This window comes from Scyliorhinus torazame, chromosome 1, assembly GCF_047496885.1.
Source record: "Scyliorhinus torazame isolate Kashiwa2021f chromosome 1, sScyTor2.1, whole genome shotgun sequence".
NCBI lineage: Eukaryota > Metazoa > Chordata > Chondrichthyes > Carcharhiniformes > Scyliorhinidae > Scyliorhinus > Scyliorhinus torazame.
Genome location: NC_092707.1, coordinates 379,094,254 through 379,119,405, shown reverse-complemented (window position 1 = coordinate 379,119,405; position 25,152 = coordinate 379,094,254). Strand labels below are relative to the sequence as shown.

At 48.6% G+C, this 25,152-nt stretch overlaps 1 protein-coding gene across 1 annotated transcript in view; it reads right to left on the bottom strand.

The window, feature by feature from the left end:
- The window catches only part of edaradd (EDAR-associated death domain), a 146,641-nt gene that overhangs the window by 82,418 nt on the left and 39,071 nt on the right, over nt 1–25,152 (bottom strand). The window contains exon 2 of the mRNA XM_072512122.1: nt 709–764. Coding sequence (XP_072368223.1) covers nt 709–764 — 56 coding nt within the window. The remainder of the gene's footprint in view (nt 1–708; nt 765–25,152) is intronic.

Below are 25,152 nucleotides of genomic sequence, written 5' to 3'. Positions count from 1 at the left end.
GCTTGGGTGTGTATGCGGGGGTTGTGTGCTAAAGGGGATTACTTGGTTTTCCTGGGACCGGAGAAGGAGGAAGGAGACCCGGGCAATGGCCTCCACGCTGGCCAGGTTTAAGCCGACCAGTGAACGGGAGTGAGGTGAGGGGAGGGGCTGCGGCCATCGGAGCCTGGTGAACAGGTTTTGGTGAGTCTAGCCGGGGTGAAAAGTTGGGGGAAGGAACTGAGGTTGGGGGGAGGAGTTTACAAGAGGAAGTGGAGGGGAGGAGTCTGGGAAGGGGGTTGGGTGTGTCTACAATTCATGGGTGTCATTCACGGTACTCTTTCGGGGATTGGATGACGTTGAATATTAGGGGGGGGGGGGGGGAAGGGGGGGGTTGGGGGGTGGACTGTATATGTCAATGGTGACCATAGGCGATTCTTGATTCCTTTTTCTTTTTCCCTTTTTTTCCCACCTTGGGAGGTTTAGTTTTATTTGATGCTTATATTGTCAGGTGGGTCGTTGTTTGGGGGGTGGTGGGAGGACGGGATCGTTGTAGTTAATAAGGGGATTGACATTGTATTTGTTACCGTTTACTGTTTGTTGGTGGGGTGTAAATTCCAAAGAAAATGTGAAACTGGAAAATAAAAATATATTTTTTTAAAAAGATCATTATTCACACACTCTCGTCATTCAAGCCCTTGGGAAGGTTTACAAGGTGCAGGTCAGTCATACCGTTTCAGGAGGAACACTAGGATCTGTATCCTCAACTGGAATTCTGACATCTTCTTCTGTTAAAAACAGAAACACAACAGTTCATCAAAAAAGAAGAATTTACATAAAATGAGATGCCATAATTGTGAAACTTAAAATACAATAAATGCATACAATTTATGAACATTACTTCAATACAATACGTAGGAATTGAGCATATTAGATTAATCTCACCCACTCATGGCGCGATTCAATGGAAAACACCCCCTCACAGGGAACACCTCCTCACCCCCTCAACCTGGTAAGGCCTCCCCTGTACGATTCCTGGCAGTGCCAACCTGGCAGCCGGGCACCCTGGCACTTCCAGCCTGGCACCGTGGCAGTGCCCCGGTCAGGGTGCCCGGGTGGCGCTGCCAGGGTACCAGACGGGCAGTGCGAAAGGTACTAGAGAATGAGCAAGGTGCCACCCTGCCCTGTTCCCGACCACCCGGAGGTCTCTAATGACCTGGGTGATCCCACCACCTCCCCCCATATGCCATTTATGATTGGCCCACGTTTGTGGAAGCCAGTGCGAAATAGCGCCCTGGTGAGATCTCCCAGGCACTGGGAGAAACCCGTAAATGCATATTTAAATGAGCATAATGGGAATATGCAGATCTAGGTCATGCCCAGTAAGGGTAAGATCCAGATCGAAACGTCTCATGAGATTTTGTTAAATCTCGCGAGCAGTTTCAAGCGTCACAAATCTTGCGAAGCCTCTCGCGAGATTCAATGACCTCGCCCCAACACCAAGTCGGATGCGACAAGGCTGCTGAATCACACCCTCAGGCTCAGGGGGTGGCAAGGGGAGTCAAAGACCTTATGCACAGGGAAGGAAAAAAGATCGAAGAGAATGAGTCCCTGATTTCTAAGGCCACTATTGCATTAAAATTGTTGGAAGGGGTGAAGCAGGTCTACTACCTGACCTAGGGTGAGCAAATGATGCAGGAAAAACTGTAAAAAGAAATGAATTAAAAATAAATATAACAGAATTTTCATGGGATCATCCCACTTTGGAGCTGAGAAAAATAGATCAGAATCTTGAGCAGGCCCTCAAGGTCAAGGATGACTTGCTTCCACGCCGGGGAGGTGGGTTCAGCGGTGGCTGAATAGTCCAGTCCTGGATTCGCAGACTCTGCTACAGGTTTGGCAGGTGGTGATTGATGAGGTGGGTGGGTGGGACGCTAGGATTCTACGCTCTCTTTCCACTGTTTATGCTAGGCCTCCACGTGCTCCACTCTGTGATGCTCGAGATGATTGCCGCCTTTGTGGATGCTTCTTCTCCAGTTTGTGCATTCTAAGGTAAGCGACTCCCACATGTCGATGGGGATGTTGCAATTATTTAGGGAAGTTTTCAGAGTGTCCCTGTAGTGTTTCCTCTACCCTCTTACTGATTGCTTGCCATTCCGGAGCTCGGTGTAGAATACTAGTTTTGGGAATCTTGTATTGAGCATCCAGACAGTGTAGCCCGCCCATCGCAGCAGGTCGAGTGTGCCAAGTGCCTCGATACTGGGGACATTGGCCTGAGAGAGGGCGCTTACATTGGCACTAATCTTGCCAGTGGATTTCCTGGATTTTGCAGAGGCAACCTTGGGTGATATCTCTCCAAGGATTTGAAGTGTCTGTTGTACATTGTCCAAGTTTCTGATGCATACAGGAGGGCGGGGGCCATGGCTGCTCTGTAGACCATGCGCTTGCTGCTAGAGTTGAGGTCTTGGTCATCAAACACTATGGGCGGGATTCTCTGTTGACCGACGCCAAAATCAGGAACGGGCGGAGAATAGCTCCCGATGCTGAAATTGCAGCAAGTGTCGATCTGACGCCGGGTCGTGATGGTCCATCCCCTCCAAATCGGCATCATCAAGACGATTGCCGTGCGCATTCGCAATCCTATTTGAATATCATTATTGGGCTCACCGCGACATTCCTCCTCCGATGGGCAGAGTTCCCGACGGCATGGGCCACGTGTGGTCTCAACGGTCATGAGCCTAGCATTGCGGCTGCAGAGAGAGGAAGAGAGAGAGGGCATGGGGACAGTGTCCAGCACCACCACACTCTGCCAAAAGCGTGCCGCTGGCCAGTGGGGTCGGGGTGGATGGGTACGCAGTCCAGCACAACCAACGACATCTTTTCCGGCGCGATCAGTGCATGTTTGGGGGTTGTAGGCATGCGTGCAGCTGCAGCTCGTCAGCCATTCGCATGTCCAGCACGTACCTGCCGTTTCTCCCACCGTATTTTACACGTTCCGCGGCTGTTTCACGTGGCGCCGGTGCTAGCATCTCACCGGTAGTGGAATCGTTGCGGGTGTGGCGCTGATCTTTCCAGCGTGGAACACCACGATCCTCCCTTGGCGTCAGCACTTAGACGTAGGAACAGAGGATCCAGCCCTCTGTTCTTTAGGGGTCTGAAGACTGCACTGACGCATTGGAGTCAATGCTGTCTTCTCATGCCGAGAGGAGGTTGCCGAGGTATTGGAAATGATCCATATTGTCCAGGGACTCACCGTGGATCTTGATGTTCGGGGGTCAGTTTTGTGCAGCAGGAGCTGGCCGGTAGAGAACATTTGTTTCCAGAAGTTTAGTCTGAAGCCCATTTTCTCATATGCTTTGGTGAATGTGTTGATGATAGTAGCTCAGTCTCTGAGTGTGCGCATACACAGGCACCGTCTGCATACTGCAGCTCGATGACAGAGGTTGGGGTCATCTTCATTCTGACCTGAAGACATCGGCGGTTGAATAGATTTCCGCTTGTCCAGTAGCTTAGGCTCCAGTCCACTGGGGAACTTAGGATGATGGGGTGTAGTGTTGCTGTGAGGAAGTTGGAGAAGAGCATTGGTGCGATGATACAGCCCTGTTTGACCCCAGTTTTCACACGTATTGGGTCTGTGGTGGTTTTATTGATTAGGATCAAGGCTTGCATGTCATTGTGCAACAGGTGGAGAATGGTGACGCATTTCTGCGGGCAGCTACATTTGAGGAGGATGTTCCACAATCCTTTGTTGTTGACAGAGCTGAAGGCCTTTGCGAGATCGAAGTCGGCCACGTACAGAGCTTGATACTGCACCCTGCACTTTTCCTGGATTTCCCACATGCTGGAGATCATGTCCATTGTGCCTCTTGATGTGTGGAAGCCTCACTGAGACTCAGCGAGGAGCTCCTCAGCCACTGGGAGGAGTTGGTTGAGGAAGATTCTCATGGTGACCTTTCCTGTGGTGGAGAGTAGGGAAATCCCTCTGTAATTTCCACAGTCAGACCTGTCTCTTTTCTTGAAGATAGTCACAATTAAGGTGTCTCTGAGATCACCCGGCATGCTGTCTTCCTTCCAGACAAGGGTGATGAGGTTGTGGATTCTTGTTGAAACTGCATCTCCGCCGCATTTTAGTACTTCTGCGGGGATTCCATTTGCGCCAAAGGCCTTGTTGTTTTTCAGCTGTCGGTTCAAGAACAGCTTCTTCCCCGCTGTTACCAGACTCCTAAATGACCGTCTTATGGACTGATCTGATTAATATTACACCCCAGTATGCTTCACCCGATGTCTATGTATTTACATTGCATACCTTGTGTTGCCCTATTACGTATTTTCTCTTCATGTACAAATGATCAGTTTGAGCTGGACGCAGAATAATACTTTTCACTGTACCTCGGTACACGTGACATTAAACAAATCCATGGCTTTTTCGGCTTCATGGAGAGTTGGGGTTGCACCGAGATAGTGGCGGGTACCGTGTTGTGGGATGATATCGAGGGCACTTGTGTGGAAGGCTGTATCTTGGTTGAGGAGGTCTTCAAAGTGCTCTCTCCAGCGGCCATTGACTGCCTCGCTGTCTTTGATGAGCACCTCTCGTTTTTGGCTCTCAGAGGGGTGGGTCCCTGGGTTCTCGGACCTCAGCTGGTTTTAACTGTGCTGAGAACGCCGCACATATCATGGTTGTCAGTGAATTGCTGAGTCTCCTGCACTCTTTCCACCCACCATCTGTTCTTTAGTTTGTGAGTTCTTTGTTGCACCTTGGCCTTCAGTTGCCTGGAATCATAGAATTTACAGTGCAGAAGGAGGCCATTCGGCCAATCGAGTCTGCACTGGCCCTTGGAAAGAGCACCCCACCTAAGCCCACGCCTCCACCCTATCCCCATACCCCAGTAACCCCACCTAACCTTATTGGACACCAAGGGCAATTTATCTTGGCCAATCCACCTAACCTGCACATCTTTGGACTGTGGGAGGAAATCGGGGCACCAGGAGGAAACCCATGCAGACACGGGGAGAACGTGCAGACTCCACACAGACAGTGAACCTGGGAACCTGGAGCTGTGAAGCAACTGTGCTAACCACTGTGCTACCATGTTGCCTGCATGCTTGTTTCCTCTCACTCGAGTTTTGGTGGTGCTGCCAGTTCAGGAACACCTTGCGTTTGCAGTCAAGGAGATCCTGAATCTCCTGATCATTCTTGTTGAACCAGTCCTGGTGTTTCCTAGTCGATATCCCGAGGGTCACCTTGCAGGTGCTGACTATGGTGACTTTTAAGGCACACCAGGCGCTGTGGGCATTCTGAGGCTCTTGCTTATTGGTCATCGTCAGGTTTGTTGTGAGGTACTGACTGAGTAGCTCTTTCATCTCAGGGTCTTTGAGTGCAGCTCCATTGAGTCTCTGTGGCAGAGAGTTTTCTGCCTGTACTGGTTTGGGGCCTAACTGATGGAGATGGTAGAGCGGATTAGTCGGTGGCCTGTGTTTGCGGACATCTTTGCGGTCCGTTGCTTGGACGGTGCCAGTGCTTAGAGCAGGAGCGGTGCCACGAGGTCTTCTGCTTGTCCCTCTGGTGGAACAGGGTGTTCATGATGACTAGGTCATGTTCTAAATATTTTGTCAGGAGGAGAACTCCATTGGCATTTTTTTCCCCCATGCCTTTCCTGCCTAACACGCCTTTCCAAAGGTCGTCTCCCATTGGGATGCGGGACAGCGATTGGTCGAGGCTGGAGTAGAATGCCTCTTTTGTCTCGTCCATTGCATCTAGGGTTGGGGCATAGGCACTGACGGCTGTGATGTGTTGCTGCTGGGCCAGTGTGAGCTGTAGGGTCATGAAGGGTTCACTCGCCCAGCAGGAGGGTACATTGAGATGTCCGACCAATTTGTTTTTTTCACGGCAAAGCCGACCCCATAGAGCCGACGTTCTTCTTCTGGTCTGCCTTTTCAGAAGCAGGTGTATCCGCCATCTTGTTCTTTAAGCTAGCCGTCTCCTCCAGTTGTGTTTCACTCAGGGCGGCGATGTCAATGTTTTGGCGCTGGAGTTCCCGGGATATGATGGCGGTGCGATGTTCAGGGCCATTACTGCTGGTGTTGTCCATTTTTAAAAAATATTTAAAAAAATAATTAAGGGGCAATTTAGCATGGCCAATCCACCTACCCTGCACATCTTTTTGGGTTGTGGCGGTGAGACCCAGGCAGACACGGGGGGAATGTGCAAACTCCACATGTACCCAGGGCCTGGATCAAAACTGGGTCCTCAGGGCCTTGAGGCAGCAGTGTCAACCACTGCACCACCGTGCCGCCTACTGTTGGTGTTGTCCATAAGGGTCCTGATGTTCCAGGTACCGAAATTAATTTGGGTGGGGTTGGGGTGGAAGATGCCTGTGCGTGGATTATTTTAACGTGGGGTGGTCGTTGCACACAAACCACCACATAGTCCCATTGGAGGGAGATCTTGGCCCAGCGGCAGGGACCAAGACAACTGGAGAACAGTCTTTCCTGTAGGACAGGGACTAACAAACACTCATCATCCACCAATCATCTGCCTGCCGATCACTAACGTCACTTTTAAAGAGTGACGTAATTTTCCATCTCTCTCTCGTGCCTTGAAGTTTTGCCTTTCTGCTCCTTTTTGCCCCTGCTTGCACTGCTTCACTGCGAAGCTGACTGCATGATGCCAGAGTATCTTCTAAATGGAACTATGGAGAAATTGAGAGATTTAGAGGTTCAACTACAGAAATAAGTAAAAGCAAATGGAAAAGCACAAAACTAATTTAAAATATTACTGAATGTTGACCTTCATCTCAAAAATGCTGGAACACAAAGAATGGAATTTATGTTACAGCTATAACAACATTTGGAGTACTGCATTCAGTCTGGGCACCACACTTCGGGAAGGGCCTCTTGTGTACAGCACAGATTTGGGGTAAAAGGATTCAATTATAAAGGCAGGTTGCATAAACAAGACATATATATCCTTGCATTTATCAGATGAAGGGATGATCAAATGGTGATGTTTCACGTAATTAATGGAATAATAGAGTAAATAGACATAAACTATTTCCTCTTGGGAAGTCCACAACAATGGGGTATTAACCTGAAAAGCAGTGTAAAGCCACAAAGCAGTGATATCAGGAAGCAATTCTTCATTCATAGGGTAGTGGAAACTTGGGCCCCACTCCCCCAATAAGCTGTTGAGCTGGGTCCATTGAACATTTTAAAACAGAGGCTGATAAATTTTTCTTGGGCAAGGGTTGCAAAACTGAGACAGATTGGATTGGATTGGATTTGTTTATTGTCATGTGTACCGAGGTACAGTGAAAAGTATTTTTCTGCGAGCAGCTCAACAGATCATTAAGTACATGAGAAGAAAAGGGAATAAAAGAAAATACATAATAGGGCAACACAACATATACAATGTAACTACATAAGCACTGGCATCGGATGAAGCATACAGGGTGTAGTGTTAATGAAGTCAGTCCATAAGAGGGTCATTTAGGAGTCTGGTAACAGTGGGGAATAAGCTGTTTTTGAGTCTGTTCGTGCGTGTTCTCAGACTTCTGTATCTCCTGCCCGATGGAAGAAGTTGGAAGAGTGAGTAAGCCGGGTGGGAGGGATCTTTGATTATACTGCCCGCTTTCCCCAGGCAGCGGGAGGTGTAGATGGAGTCAATGGATGGGAGGCAGGTTCGTGTGATGGACTGGGCGGTGTTCACGACTCTCTGAAGTTTCTTGCGGTCCTGGGCCGAGCAGTTACCATACCAGGCTGTGTGCAGCCCGATAGGATGCTTTCTATGGTGCATCTGTAAAGGTTGGTAAGGGTTAATGTGGATATGCCGAATTTCCTTAGTATCCTGAGGAAGTATAGGCGCTGTTGTGCTTTCTTGGTGGTAGCGCGACGTGGGTGGACCAGGACAGATTTTTGGAGATGTGCACCCCTAGGAATTTGAAACTGCTAACCATCTCCACCTCGGCCCCGTTGATGCCGACAGGAGTGTGTACAGTACTTTGCTTCCTGAAGTCAATTACCAGCTCTTTAGTTTTGCTGGCATTGAGGGAGAGATTGTTGTCGCCACACCACTCATAGAATTTACAGTGCAGAAGGAGGTCATTCGGCCCATCGAGTCTGCACCGGCTCTTGGAAAGAGCACCCTACCCAAGGTCCACACCGCCACCCTATCCCCATAACCCAGTAACCCCACCCAACACTAAGGGCAATTTTGGACACTAAGGGCAATTTACCATGGCCAATCCACCTAACCTGCACATCTTTGGACTGTGGGAGGAAACCGGAGCACCCGGAGGAAACCCACGCACACACGGGGAGGATGTGCAGACTCCACACAGGCAGTGACCCAAGCCGGAATCGAACCTGGGACCCTGGAGCTGTGAAGCAATTGCGCTATCCACAATGCTACCGTGCTGCCCTAGTGCTACACTAGGTTCTCTATCTCCCTCCTGTATTCGGACTTATCGTTACTTATCGTCTCCGAACGGGTAGAGGGAATCCTGAAGGGGGAGGGCAAACAGGCAGAGGTCGTTGTACATATTGGTACTAACGACATAGGCAGGAAGGGGCATGAGGTCCTGCAGCAGGAGTTCAGGGAGCTAGGCAGAAAGTTAAAAGACAGGACCTCGAGGGTTGTAATCTCGGGATTACTCCCTGTGCCACGTGCCAGTGAGGCTAGAAATAGGAAGATAGAGCAGACAAACACGTGGCTAAACAGCTGGTGTAGGAGGGAGGGTTTCCGTTATCTGGACCACTGGGAGCTCTTCCGGGGCAGGTGTGACCTGTATAAGATGGACGGGTTGCATCTAAACCGGAGAGGCATAAATATCCTGGCCGCGAGGTTTGCTAGTGTCACACGGGAGGGTTTAAACTAGTATGGCAGGGGGGTGGGCACGGGAGCAATAGGTCAGAAGGTGAGAGCATTGAGGGAGAACTAGGGAATAGGGACAGTGTGGCTCTGAGGCAGAGCAGACGGGGAGAAGTTGCTGAACACAGCGGGTCTGGTGGCCTGAAGTGCATATGTTTTAATGCAAGGAGCATTACGGGTAAGGCAGATGAACTTAGAGCTTGGATTACTACTTGGAACTATGATGTTGTTGCCATTACAGAGACCTGGTTGAGGGAAGGGCAGGATTGGCAGCTAAACGTTCCAGGATTTAGATGTTTCAGGCGGGATAGAGGGGGATGTAAAAGGGGAGGCGGAGTTGCGCTACTTGTTCGGGAGAATATCACAGCTATACTGCGAGAGGACACCTCAGAGGGCAGTGAGGCTATATGGGTAGAGATCAGGAATAAGAAGGGTGCAGTCACAATGTTGGGGGTATACTACAGGCCTCCCAACAGCCAGCGGGAGATAGAGGAGCAGATAGGTAGACAGATTTTGGAAAAGAGTAAAAACAACAGGGTTGTGGTGATGGGAGACTTCAACTTCCCCAATATTGACTGGGACTCACTTAGTGCCAGGGGCTTAGACGGGGCGGAGTTTGTAAGGAGCATCCAGGAGGGCTTCTTAAAACAATATGTAAACAGTCCAACTAGGGAAGGGGCGGTACTGGACCTGGTATTGGGGAATGAGCCCGGCCAGGTGGTAGATGTTTCAGTAGGGGAGCATTTTGGTAACAGTGACCACAATTCAGTAAGTTTTAAAGTACTGGTGGACAAGGATAAGAGTGGTCCGAGGATGAATGTGCTAAATTGGGGGAAGGCTAATTATAACAATATTAGGCGGGAACTGAAGAACATAGATTGGGGGCGGATGTTTGAGTGCAAATCAACATCTGACATGTGGGAGGCTTTCAAGTGTCAGTTGAAAGGAATACAGGACAGGCATGTTCCTGTGAGGAAGAAAGATAAATACGGCAATTTTCGGGAACCTTGGATGACGAGTGATATTGTAGGCCTCGACAAAAAGAAAAAGGAGGCATTTGTCAGGGCTAAAAGGCTGGGAACAGACAAAGCCTGTGTGGCATATAAGGAAAGTAGGAAGGAACTTAAGCAAGGAGTCAGGAGGGCTAGAAGGGGTCATGAAAAGTCATTGGCAAATAGGGTTAAGGAAAATCCCAAGGCTTTTTACACGTACATAAAAAGCAAGAGGATCAGGGGTTATGGGGAGAAGGCAGGAGAATGGGGATGAGAAACACTTCAGCCATGATTGAATGGCGGAGCAGACTCGATGGGCCGAATAGCCAAATTCTGCTCCTATGTCTTTTGGTCTTATGGTCTATTACCCTCATCGATCCTTTCTGTTACCTCCTCAAAATCTCCAGCAAGTTAATTAAACATGATTTCCCCTTTTGAAATCCATTCCTAATAAACAGCTCCGTTCTTTTCCCCATTAAAGTCGGCTCTCTCCCAGTTAATTATTTTTACTCTAAATTGCCTATTTTCCTTTTCTATCATCATCCTAAACATTACAATACAATGATCTCTTAAATATTCCCCCAGTGACACTTGATTTATCTGGGCCTATCTCGTTTCTAAGAACCTGGTCCAAGAGTGCATCCTTTCTTGTTGGATTGGGCACATACTGTTGTTGAACACAATCTAGGAACTTTTGCGCATCTCAACCCTTTACACTATCACTGACCCAGTCTATATTTGGGTGATTAAAGTCTCCCATTAAAAATACTCGATAATGTTTTCATTGCTCTGTAATTTCCCTGCAGATTTGTTCTTCTACATGCTTCATACTATTCGGCGGTCTGTAAACTAAACAGAGCAATGTAATTTTGTTCTTTAGCCTTTTGTTCCTTAGTTCTAGTCAAATCGATTCTATCCTTCAATCCTCCGGGACATTATCTTTCTCCAGCATTGCATTGCTCTTGATAACCAAAACTGCCAGCCCTCTCCCTTTCCTATCTTTTCTGAACACCTTATACCCAGGAATATTTAATATCCCGTCTTGCTCTTCCTTGAGCCAGATCACTGTTATCGCCACAATGTAATATTTCCACAATGCAATCTGCACCTGTAACTCCCCAATCTTACTTACTATATTTCATGCATTAACATATCTGCACAATAAACCTGATTTAGATGTCATTTCTTTCTTCTTTACTCTGACATCACTTATTAACCTACTACTTTCTATACCAGTGTTTATTAATCTCTCTCAGTATTTTGCGCATTTTTGTATTCCTCTTTAATATTTCCTCTTGGTTCCTCTACCCCTGCCGAGTTAATTTAAAGCCCTTCTGACGACACTGGCAAAACGCCCCGCAATGAACTCAGTCCCAGATCTGTTCAGGTGCTGTTAAGTAACGGGTTAAGAGACATTCCAATTAGTTGTCTCATTTATGTTAAGTATCCAATAATTGACACTGATATGTAAAGTGGCTTCAGGTGGCCTTTGAGTCAGGTGATGTGATGATAGAGTTTTGTGCAGAGTCTGTTAAAGTGTAATAAAGGTGTTTGTGGAAAAAGAGCAGAACCTTTGACTCTTTATACAACAGCAGCTAAACGTCTAACAATTGGTAGCAGAGTACGAAGTCTTACAACACCAGGTTAAAGTCCAACAGGTTTGTTTCGATGTCACTAGCTTTCGGAGCGCAGCTCCTTCCTCAGGTGAATGAGGAGCTGCGCTCCGAAAGCTAGTGACATCGAAACAAACCTGTTGGACTTTAACCTGGTGTTGTAAGACTTCGTACTGTGCTCACCCCAGTCCAACGCCGGCATCTCCACACAATTGGTAGCAGAGAATGGATGCTGTGCAAATGTGAAGAATTGAAAGATACAACTTTTCCAGACCAAACCAAGGAGCGAGTGAGAAGAAAAAAAAAGGATATATGGCTGATCCTAGGATGAAGATGGCCGGATATGACTATCCCCCTTATTTTCTGAAAGGGGATCGTACGACCAATGGAGAAGTGCAGTAGTTATGTGGACTAAGGTAACTGCCTTGGGAAAGAGAAAACAAGGTATGGCATTGGCTCTTTCTCTACCGTATGACAGTAAAATCCGAAGTAAAGTGCTTTCTGAGCTGGAATTGGAAGAGTTAGACTCAGAAGAAGGTCTGGAGACTCTATTACGTTATATGGATACGATCTATAAAAAAGGATGACTTGTTAAGTGCGTATGAAGCATGGTCGGATTTTGATAGGTTCTGGAAATAGAGGTTTTCTCCATTGGAGACTATATAGTGGAATTTGGCAGACTATATAAAAGGCTGCAGAAACACAACCTGGAATTTCCACAGTCTGTGTTGGCCTTTAAATTACTTGATGTGGCGATGCCGGCGTTGGACTGGGGTGAGCACAGTACGAAGTCTTACAACACCAGGTTAAAGTCCAACAGGTTTGTTTCGATGTCACTAGCTTTCGGAGCGCTGCTCCTTCCTCAGGTGAATGAAGAGGTCTGTTCCAGAAACACATATATAGACAAATTCAAAGATGCCAAACAATGCTTGGAATGCGAGCATTAGCAGGTGATTAAATCTTTACAGATCCAGAGATGGGGTAACCCCAGGTTAAAGAGGTGTGAATTGTACCAAGCCAGGACAGTTGGTAGGATTTCGCAGGCCAGATGGTGGGGGATGAATGTAATGCGACATGAATCCCAGGTCCCGGTTGAGGCCGCACTCATGAAATTACTTGACTGTGGTAGAGTGAGCAACATGGATAGGCTCCTGGTTTTGACAGGAGTTCAGTTTGCGGATAAGGATACCTTATTCGATCAGATGACAGAAGCTTTAAAAAAGTTTCTGGGGAAACATTCGATTCCGATGGCTCGGATGACCCAAATAGGTCAGTCCGCAATAAAGCAGAATATGGAAGATACACTACTAACAGGATGGCAAAATCGTATGGCTAAGAACAGGTTCCAAGACTATAGAAGGAGATCGGGACCCGGAAATTATGAAGACAGAAACCCAGTTAGAACCTACAATAGGAAGATGAACCCCAGAATGCACGGGGCATGATAAATCGATGTGATTCTCAATACCATTATGCTTTCAACTGTCCAACACGTTATAATACTGTCTGAAGCGGCACACGACACGGAAGAGTCAGAAGAGGAAAAAGATGCTGACCAGAGAGAAGGCATTGTCCTATTAACAAGCAGCTTTACGCCGGTAATGAGGGTGTTGGTTGCAGAATCCTTCAATTGTGCTGTATTGGACAGTGGCTGCACATCTACTGTGTGTAGAATTGACTGGTTAAAATGTTACCTTGACTCCTTGAATGCTGAAAATCGTAACAAGGTTAAGGAATTTGAAAGTCCCACAAGTTTCAGGTTTGGGGATGATAATACTCTGAAGTCGCTGAAAAGAGTGGTGATCCCTTGCAATATTACCGGAGTGAATCATTTCATTAGCACGGATGTTGTATCAAGTGAGATACCTTTGCTTCTGAGCAGATCGTCGATGAGGAAAGCACTCATGAAACTGGATAGATATGGAACAGGATAAGGCAACAGTTTTTGGAAAAACGGTGGACTTACAATTTACACAGTCGGGACACTATTGTATTCCATTACTGACAAATAATATTTCAAGTACAGTTGCTAAGGATGTGTTCATGGCAGTTAAAATCAGGGCTTAAGCCTGTTTCCACTAGTTTAAGATAGAATTTCTTAGAGCCTCTTTTAGGGGATAACTGAACCAATGTCCATGAAACAAATGCAGCCATCTATTCACTCCACGACCTGAAGGGTTGCTTTATATTTAAATAAGGTTTTTGCAGTTCATCTTGTGTAAAGAGGATGATTAATGCTCGCTCCAGGGTGATTTTGATGGTTGACATTTCCATTCCACTGGAAAAAGAGATTTGATATAATGTGTGGAACGGTTCCACAGAATTATTTTATAACTCTTCTGCATGATTGGTGTTGTGCTGTACTGTCAGTTAGAGTAATGAGTGAAACCTTCAGGGCAAGACATTTGAGAACTCAGTGAATACTGTGCTTTACAAAAATTGTACCTACCAACCACAATGTTTTATGGGATTCAGTCACCTTAGTTCAGCACCTGAGTGCAAGTATGCATCCTATAAAAGTGTCTGAATTATCAGAAAGTTTTAGCTTATTGAGAAATGTAGGTGTCAAATTTGAGAAAATCAAATTCACCATCTGTGGGTTTTGGAATTAAGCCAGCAGGAAAGGTAAAGCCACAGAAAAACCACAGACACAAATGAAAAGAGAAGGGGGGGAGGGGGGAGGGAGGTAACAATGAGGTGCATAACCCAACCATACCTACATGAAACAGTATACGTGGCACCATGCCACCCCAATAGGTCCAGGTTGGAAGATCCAACAAACAAAGGAGACACACCAGATAGCAAGAAAGGGAGGGGGATCGGAAGGAAAGTGGGAGGGGGGGGGGGGGGGGGTGTTGGGAGCTGGATACCTAGCCAAAACTAGGCACTCGCTGACAAATATATACATTGTAACTATACAGTGAATGGCAGGGCAGCACGGTGGCGCAGTGGTAGCACTGCAGTCTCACGGCGCCGAGGTCCCAGGTTTGATCGGCTCTGGGTCACTGTCCGTGTGGAGTTTGCACATTCTCCCCGTGTTTGCGTGGGTTTCGCCCCCACAACCCAAAGATGTGCAAGGTAGGTGGATTGAACATGCCAAATTGCCCCTTAATTGGAAAAAAAAAATGAATTGGGTACTCTAAATTTAAAAAAAAAAACATTTTTTCAATGTATACATTTTTTCAATGTATACAGTGAATGGTAACCAATGTATATAGTTTCGGTGTTCATGTTCATCGTTGCTTTGCGGAAAAAGATAAAAGCCTAATAAACACATTTTAAAAAATGATCTTCCTCTGAACTTCTCCTTGTTGTCTTCATTTTAACCTGGACATAGCCAAAATACTTGCGAACATTGGTGTGTCAGCTTATTCCTCTAAATGGGAACAGGGCTAAACCGACATCTCCCAAATTGTTGTTGATTGGATCATTGCCCCCAACTACTTTCTACTCATTTCTACCTTGGAGTCATAGAAAGTTACAGCACAGAAAGGAGCAGTCCCCTGGCCTCCTTGGTGGCGTTCTAATTAATACCACTCTCCTGCTCTTTCCCTAAATTCCAATTACTTGTGAATCTACTTCCACTACCCTTTCAGGCAGTTCAGTCGAGACCACAACTCGGTGTGCAAATAAATGTTTCCTCATGTTGTCTGTAGTTCTATTGTCTATCACCAATCCTTCTGCCACTGTAGACAGATTCTCTTGATCAAAATCATTCATGATTTTGAATATGTCTATCAAAACTCCTCTTAACTCTCAATGGTCCAAGATGAACAATCCCAGCTTCTTCAGTTTCTCCACATAACCACAGTCCCTCATAACTGGTATCATTTAAGTAAATCTACACCCTCTTCAAGACCTTGACACCCTTCCTAAAGTATGGTGCCCAGAACTGAGCACCAGACTTCAGATGTTGCCTAACCAATGTTTTATAAAGGCTTGGCATAATTTACTTGCCTTTGTACCCTCTGAATAAAATCAAAGATCGAGGGGTGGGATTCTCCGTTTCAGAGGCTAAGGGTGGGATTCTCCGGTTGCCGATGCAAAAACAGCGTAATAGCTGAGTACGCCATTGGGACGGGCTCAGAATGTCATCTGAGGCCCTCCCCGATGCTCCGCCCCCGATGGGCCAACTTCACGATGGCGTCAGTCGTGTGTCCTCTCAGTTTTTGGGACCTCGCGTGGCGGCTGCAGACTGTGTCCAGCGCTGCCACAGTCGGGGGAGGGGGGGGGGGGGGGTGGGGGGGGGTTTGGCTGGTTGGGGGGGAACGATTACAGGGGTGCACTATCTGGCAGGTCGGGTCCGTGCGCAGCCACGCCATGTTGACAAAGCCTTGTTTCTCCATGCCATCACTCCTGAAGTGAATCATTCTTTCTGTACAGTCTTACAAATAATCTAAAATATTGGGATTTTGGTCCAGTATCCTAGCCACTGCTGGTGGGGCCAGGTCGGAACCATAATATACTTCATTAAAAAATTTAAGTTGGATCAAGACAATATGCCTTTAACAAATCCATGCTGAGGGCAGCACGGTGGCCTAGTGGTTAGCACAGCTGCCTCACGGCGCTGAGGTCCCAGGTTCTATCCCGGCTCTGGGTCACTGTCCGTGCAGAGTTTGCACATTCTCCCCGTGTTTGCGTGTGTTTCACCCCCACAACCCAAAAATGTGCAGAGTAGGTGGATTGGCCACACTAAATTGCCCCTTAATTGGAAACAATAACTGGGTAATCTAAATTTAAAAAAAAAATCCATGCTGGCTTTCCTTTCTTAATCCATATTTGTCCAAATGACTAGTGTGGATCTTCGCCTTTTACCCTAACTTCAACATGGGTGTAACACGTAATTTCCAAAATTAAGATAACAAACAATGCTAATTTGTGGGTTGGGCGGTGAGGGGGTATAATCTGGAAAATTACACTCAAACCTTTTAGGTACTCTATACTAGTATAAAAGATCACAATGACCTTTCCTTAGATTACAAGGTATCTATCTATCTGTTGTATGAAATGATCTCCTCCCCAAGGGCAGCATGGTGGCGCAGTGGTTAGCACTGCAGCCTCACAGCGCCGAGGTCCCAGGTTCGATCCCGGGTCACAGCCTCGTACCAGCCTCCCCGAACAGGCGCCGGAATGTGGCGACTAGGGGCTTTTCACAGTAACTTCATTTGAAGCCTACTTGTGACAATAAGCGATTTTCATTTCATTCATTTTCACAGTCCGTGTGGAGTTTGCACATTCTCCCTTGCCTGCGTGCTTTTCACCCCCACAATACAAAGATGTGCAGGGTAGGTGGATTGGCCATGCTAAATTGCCCCTCAATTGGGAAAAATGAATTGGGTACTCTAAATTTATTTTTAAAAAACAATGATCTCCTCCCCAGCCAATGACAGGTGTAACACTTTTGAATGTATACAATGAATCAGTGGTCACTGCACAAACATAAGTCTAATATTCTTTGTGAAAAGATGAACCATCAAATATCTGTTCTTTTAAAACATAAATTTAGAGTACCCAATTAATTTTTTCCAATTAAGGACCAATTTAGCGTGGCCAAACCGCCTAACATACATATCTTTGGGTATTGGCGATGAGACCCACGCCATATGAGGCCAAAACTGGACAGAATATTCCATATGTGGTGAACCAAGGTCGTTGACAACTTCACCATTAGCTTCAACTGCGTCTTCTATAGGGTGTATGTATATTTATCTTATTAAAAAAATATATTTTATTAAAGTTTTCAAACACAATTTTTCCACATTACAAATCAACATAAAAAATAACACAATAACGAATAAGTAACATTATTTAAATAAAATAGTGAACTAGCAACGTAACAAGAAATAGTGCCCCCCCCCCCTCCTTCCCCCCCCCCCCCCCCCCTCCTCCCCCCCCCCCCCCTCTGTGATGCTGCTGCTGACGATCTATTTTCCCTTAACGTTCCACGAGATAGTCAAGGAACGGTTGCCACCGCCTGGAGAACCCCTGAACCGATCCTCTCAACGCAAACTTCATCCGTTCCAGTTTTATGAACCCTGCCATATCGTTTATCCAGGCCTCCACGCCGGGGGGTTTCGCTTCCTTCCACACAAGTAAGATCCTTCGCCGGGCTACCAGGGACGCAAAGGCCAGAATATCGGCCTCTTTCGCCTCCTGCACTCCCGGCCCTTCCGCTACCCCAAATATAGCTAACCCCCAGCCTGGCTTGACCCGGACCTTCACCACCTTTGAAATCACCCTTGCCACTCCCCTCCAGTACTCATCCAGTGCCGGACACGGCCAGAACATATGTGTGTGGTTCGCCGGGCATTTATCATTAGAGGTGTAACACCACATTTTACCAAGTTATTTTTTTAATAAACATTTTATCATTTTTATTGAGGTATTTTTGGTAAAGTGACAACAACAAAAGAAACAATATACATGAAACCATAAACATAGTGCAAAAGCCATTTACCTCTCATACAGGTCCCACCCTTTTTCACCCCCTACTCTAATCTAAACTACTCCCACCCCACCCCCCATCTGCTGACGATTAATTTCCCGCAAAGAAGTCGACGAACGGTTGCCATCTCTGGGTGAACCCTAACAGTGACCCTCTCAAGTGAACTTGATTTTCTCCAAACAGAGAAAGCTAGCCATGTCCGATACCTGGGGCGAAATTCTCCCCAAACGGCGCGATGTCTGCCGACTGGCGCCCAAAACGGCGCCAATCAGACGGGCATCGCGCCGCCCCAAAGGTGCGGAATGCTCCGCATCTTTGGGGGCCGAGCCCCAACATTGAGGGGCTAGGCCGACGCTGGAGGGATTTCCGCCCCGCCAGCTGGCGGAAACGGCCTTTGTTGCCCCGCCAGCTGGCACGGAAATGACATGTTGGGGCGGCGCATGCGTGGGAGCGTCAGCGGCCGCTGACAGTTTCCCGCGCATGTGCAGTGGAGGGAGTCTCTTCCGCCTCCGCCATGGTGGAGACCGTGGCGGAGGCGAAAGGGAAAGAGTGCCCCCACGGCACAGGCCCGCCCGCGGATCGGTGGGCCCCCGATCGCGGGCCAGGCCACCGTGCGGGCACCCCCCGGGGCCAGATCGCCCCACGCCCTCCCCAGGACCCCGGAGCCCGCCCACGCCGCCTTGTCCCGCCGTTCAAAAGGTGGTTTAATCCACGCCGGCGGGACAGGCAATTTATTGGCGGGACTTCGGCCCATTCGGGCCAGAGAATCCAGCGGGGGGGCCCCGCCAACCGGCGCGGCTCGATTCCCGCCCCCACCGAATATCCGGTACCGGAGACTTCGGCAACCAGCGGGGGCGGGATTCACGGCAGCCCCCCGCGATTCTCCAACCCGGCGGGGGGTCGGAGAATGACGCCCCAGGTCTCTGACTTCAGGGGCTTTGAGTCCCTCCATGCTAATAGTATCCATCTCCGGACTACCAGGGAAACAAAGGCCAGAACATCTGCCTCTTTCTCCTCCTGGATTCCCGGGTCTTCTGACACCCTGAAATTCGCCACCTCTGGACTCAACGCCACCCTTGTTTTTAACACCGTGGACATGACGTCCGCAAACCCCTGCCAAAATCCCCCAAGCTTTGGACATGTCCAAAACATGTGGACATGGTTCGCCGGTCCACCCGCACATTTTGCGCACCTGTCCTCCACCCCAAAGAATCTATTCATCCGGGCCACTGTCATGTGAACCCGGTGAACAACCTTAAATTGTATCAGGCTGAGCCTGGCACATGTTGCAGACGCGTTGACTCTACTCAACGCGTTTACCTATAGACCATCCTCTATCTCACCTCCGAGCTCCTCCTCCCACTTGTGCTTCAGCTCCTCGGGCTGCGTCTTCTCCGACCCCATATGCTCCTTATAAAGGTCTGAGACGCTCCCTTCTCCTACCCACTCTCTGGAAACTACCCTGTCCTGAATCCCCACATTTTACAAAGTTAAATATCATAAACACTGGTCTATTTCCCCAACACATGAAGATCTGCTCGCATTCTCCAAAGTTCTAGCACTCGCGCATATGTTTGCATTATTCAAAAACTTGCAAGTCATTCTTCTAACACTTACATCTAGGTGACTAATATAGAATAGTAAAGAGCAAGGGCTAAATTGAGCATGTGCTATAAATCTGTGGATGATGGGGTCAGGAGAGAGAGATAATATATATTAGACAGCTTGATATAGTTTTGGCTGAATATACAACACACTTGTACTTAAAGTTTCTTTTTCTCCTGCTCTTCCTTTACTTGTCTTTACCAAGACCCGAGAGTATATAAACTAGCACTGTCAAGACAAAATTCTAGAATATGTACATAAGCCCCAACCACTCTGCAGCATACATCTCCTTTCACCCTGAGGTAGTTTCTTTTTTTTAAAAATGTTTTTTTATTCTCCTCCTTTTTCACATTTTCTCCCACATTTACACCCATCAACAATAAACAATAATCAACAAGATATGTCAGTCCCCATAATAACAACGATCCCATCTACCCACCAACCCCCAAACCTCAACCCGCCTGTTTACATAAACAAATGACAAAAAGGAATCAGGGATTACCCGTAGTCACCCTTAATCTACACAGCTCTCCACCCCCCCCCCAACCAATGCCATCCAGCCTCTAAGAGAGTACCGTACATGATACCCCAAAGTTGTACCCGCGCCCCCCCCCCCCCCCCCGCCCCAAGTTTCCAGCTCCTCCCGTCCACTGCCTCTTGTAAAACTCCTCCTCCCAACCTCGGTTCCCTCCCCCCAACTTTCCACCCCGGCTAGACCACTCAGACCCTGTTCTGCCAGGCTCCGACGGCCGCAGCCCCTCCCCCCACCTCACTCCCGTTCACTGGCCGGCTTAAACTGGCCAGCGTGGAGGCCCCCGCCCGGGTCCCTTTCCCCCTTGCCCGGCCCTAGGAAAGCCCAAAGATCCCCTTTTAGCACACAAACTCTGCATATCCACCTACACCCCAAAGAGCCCTCCTTTCGAGTGAAAGTCCCGTCCCTTCCCTTGTCCAAATATATGCAACATTGGCTCCTTTAGCCTCTACACCCGCGTGCATTGATACAAAAAAAGAAGAAAATACAGTCATGAGGTTACATCGGCACATGACCATTCCTAAATTTGTCAGTTCTGCCACAGTCCTCCTGCCTTCGCAAACTCCTCCGCTGCTTCCGCCGTTCCAAAATAAAAGTCCCTGAGCTTATAAGTCACCCTCAGCTTTGCTGGATATACAATGCCGCACTGCACCGTCCAATGTACAGTGCCCTCTTCACCCGGTTGAAGGCAGCCCGCCTCCTCGCCAGCTCCACCGTAAAGTCCTGGTATACACGTACACCAGCTCCAGCCCACTGCACCACCCGCTTCTGCTTGGCCCAGCTCAGGACCTTCTCCTTCACACTGTATCTACGGAAGCACAGAGTCACTGCCCTTGGCGGCTCACTCGCCTTTGGTACAGGCCTCCACGACCGATGAGCCCGATCCAGTTCATATCGGATGGGGTCCACCCCCTCCCCCAATAGTTTTGCCAGCATCGCGGCAAAATACTCAGTCGGCTTCGGTCCTTCAACTCCTTCGGGCAGCCCCACGACCCTCAAATTCTGTCGCCTGGATCTGTTTTCCAGATCTTCCATTTTTCCTCGCAGATTCTTGTTTGTGTCCATCACCTTCCGCATCTCCTTCCCCATCGAGGCAAGTTGATCACCGTGCTGCAATACCGTCTCCTCCACTTCCTTCAGCGCCTCCCCTTGCTCTCGTACCTCCGCCACTGCGCTCGCCACCGCCGTCTTCACCGGGGAAACCGCCTCCTCCACCAGCACATTCAAAACCTCCCTCATCTCCTTCCTCACCGTCTCCATACATTTCTCAATCTGCGCCAACTGCTTTTGGAATTCCGCAGCCATCACCTTAGTTATTTCTTCAGCCGTAAGCACTGCGGCCTACCCTGGTGCTCCAGCCTCCATTTTCTTTGTTGACCCCGCGGTGACCTTTCCACTCTCCAACGGACTTTCAGCCGCTTTTTTCCCGGCCGTTTTTTTGGTGTTTTTCGACATCCTTCTTCTCCTTGCGCTGTCTCCCGACTTTTACTGCCGTCGCTGGCCCTAGGACCGGGCGTTACTCCCCGAAAATGCCGTTTCCGAACGGGAGCCCTCCAATGCGCGGCTGCCTCCCGCCCGCCGTCACCAGAAGTCCCACCCTGAGGTAGTTTCAATAACTCAACGCGCAGGTACAAGAAACTTAATGTTATTAGCTCACCCTGTAGTACAGCACCTAGAAAAGGACATGCAGGAATTCTATAATGCCCGTTCTTTGGAGGAGGTGTTAAATTGTTCCTGAAGGTCAGGAGGACATTAAAGATCTCAAGATACTATTCAAAGAGCAAAGAGTTGACCTCAGTGTCCTGAACAAAATACTTCCTCAACTCTCAGTATAAACAAGTTATCCAATCATTCATTTCAATTGTTTTTGTGGTACATTGTTGCCTTTAACTTTAATGGGCTGATGGTCAACAACGCTTACTTATGAATGGTTGCCGCTGTACATGATGGCTATTTATAAGTACTTTCTTGGTCTTCAGTGCAACTTTGACATCTTTGTTTTGTGCAGCAGTTGTGTTCAATTTTTTTAATTTTTTCTCTTTCAGTAAGCCTTCCAAAATAGTTTAGTGCCCATTCTTGTCCTCTGTATACTCAGGTATTCAATCATTTATTTTGTTGCTCTTGTTCGGAAGATGGCAAGAGATTACAAGACATTAGGGCTGTTCAGTCACTTTCATAAACTTAACGTGTTTTCTAGTGCATTTTTCTTATCAAGCTCATCTTTCTCCCCTCCTGTAGGTGTTAACTCCTTGCAGGGGTCCCAGTCCCAAGATGAGTCATCCTTCAATACTTGCCCAAGTGTTCATTAGTCATGTCTTAGCCTTGTCAGCAGGTCATTTAAGTATATCACAGTGAAGGCACCCATGTCTTTGTTAAATATCCACATTAATGCTTCTTCATATCCAGTCTTCATTCAACATCCAGATGAATGCCTTTTCTTTTTTTTTAAAATGTTTATTCAAATTTTTCCAACAAAATTTTTACAACAAACAAAGCCCCCATAACAAAAGGAAGAAAGAACACAAACCCCACATTCAAAAATAATAAACTACTTATACATTGGGTTTCTCCCACATATATTAACCCCCCCATATAACATTCAACAGTACCCATGGGGAAACCCCCCCCCCCTGCCCAAATACCCCCCCGAAAGAGACCCCCCTCCCCCCACCCCCCCTCCCGGGTTGCTGCTGACCTCCTCCTAGCGCTCCACGAGATAGTCTAGGAACGGTTGCCACCGCCTGAAGAACCCCTGCACAGACCCTCGTAAGGCAAACTTTATCCTCTCCAGTTTAATGAACTCTGCCATGTCATTTATCCAGGCTTCCACACTGGGGGGCTTTGCGTCCTTCCATAATAACAAGATCCTCCGCCGGGCTACCAGGGACGCAAAGGCCAGAATACCGGCCTCTTTCGCCTCCTGCACTCCCGGCTCGTCCGTTACCCCAAATAATGCCAACCCCCAACTCGGCTTGACCTGGACTTTCACCACCTTGGACATAGTCCTCGCAAGACCCCTCCAAAACCCCTCCAGTGCCGGGCACGACCAGAACATGTGGACGTGATTTGCCGGACTCCCCGAGCACCTCCCACACCTGTCCTTCACCCCAAAGAACCTACTCATCCTCACCCCTGTCATATGCGCTCTGTGAACAACCTTGAATTGTATTAGGCTTAGCCTAATACAAGAGGAGGAAGAATTAATCCTACTCAGGGCATCAGCCCACAGACCCTCATCTATCCCCTCCCCAAGCTCCTCCTCACACTTGCCCTTTAGCTCCTCTACTGCGGCCTCCTCCTCTTCTTTCAGCTCCTGGTAGATCGCCGAGACCTTGCCCTCTCCAACCCACACACCCGAAATCACCCTGTCCTGAATCCTCTGTGCCGGGAGCAACGGGAATTCCCTCACCTGCCGCCTCACAAACGCCCTCACTTGCATATACCTGAACGCATTTCCCGGGAGTAACCCAAACTTCTCCTCCAGCGCCCCTAGGCTCGCAAACGTCCCGTCTATAAACAGGTCCCCCATTCTTCTGATCCCTGCCCGATGCCAGCTCCGAAACCCCCCATCCATCCTTCCCGGGACGAACCGATGGTTCTCCCGAATCGGGGACCAAACCGAGGCTCCCATCTCGCCCCTATGCCGTCTCCACTGCCCCCAGATCTTCAATGTTGCCGCCGCCACCGGACTCGTGGTGTACCTTGTCGGCAAGAGCGGCAGCGGTGCCGTCACCAGCGCCCTCAGGCTCGTGCCCCTACAGGACGCCATCTCCAACCTCTTCCACGCCGCCCCCTCTCCCTCTATTACTTACAGATCATCGCCACGTTGGCTGCCCAATAGTAGCCGCACAGATTCGGCAGCGCCAGCCCTCCCTCTCCCTGCTACACTCCAGAAACACCCTCTTTACCCTCGGGGTCTTATTTGCCCACACAAAACCCATGATGCTCCTACCTACCCGTTTAAAAAAGGCCTTGATAATCATAATGGGAAGGCACTGGAACACAAAAAGAAACCTCGGGAGGACCATCATTTTAACCGACTGTACCCTGCTCGCTAGCGAGAGTGGCAGCACATCCCATCTTTTGAAATCTTCCTCCATCTGCTCCACCAACCGCGTCAAATTGAGCTTGTGCAGGGCCCCCCAGCTCCCAGCCACCTGGATCCCCAAGTACCAAAAGTTCCTTTCCGCCCTCTTCAATGGTAGGTCGTCTATCCCCCTTCCCTGGTCCCCTGGATGCACCACAAAGAGCTCACTTTTCCCTACGTTATGCTTATAGCCCGAGAAGTCCCCAAACTCCCTTAGGATCCACATGACCTCCACCATCCCCTCCACTGGATCTGCCACGTACAGCAACAGGTCGTCCGCATACAGCGACACCGGTGTTCCTCTCCCTCTCGGGCCAACCCCCTCCATTTCCTAGACTCCCTTAGTGCCATGGCCAAAGGCTCGACTGCCAACGCAAACAACAAGGGGGACAGGGGGCACCCCTGCCTCGTCCCTCGGTACAGCCGAAAGTACTCCGACCTCCGCCGATTCTTAGCTACACTCGTCACCGGGGCTCTATATAGGAGCCTGACCCACCTGATAAATCCCTCCCCGAACCCAAACCTCCGCAACACTTCCCAAAGATACTCCCACTCCACCCGGTCGAAGGCCTTCTCCGCGTCCATAGCTGCCACTACCTCTGCCTCTCCCTCCACCGATGGCATCATAATCACGTTGAGGAGCCTCCGCACATTGGTGTTTAGCTGCCTGCCCTTTACAAATCCCGTCTGGTCCTCATGAATCACCCCAGGGACACAGTCCTTAATTCTCGTGGCCAGCACTTTTGCCAGCAACTTAGCATCCACATTGAGGAGCAAGATCGGTCTCTCCGACCCACGTTGCAGTGGGTCCTTCTCCCGCTTCAGAATCAGCGAGATCAGCGCCCCGGACATTGTCGGGGGCAGGGTCCCCCCCTCCCTTGCCTCATTGAAAGTCCTTACTAACAACGGGCCTAGCAGGTCCACATACTTCCTATAAAACTCAACCGGGAACCCATCTGGCCCCGGGGCCTTCCCTGCCTGCATGCTCCCCAATCCTTTAACCAGCTCCTCCAACCCAATTGGCGTCCCTAAACCA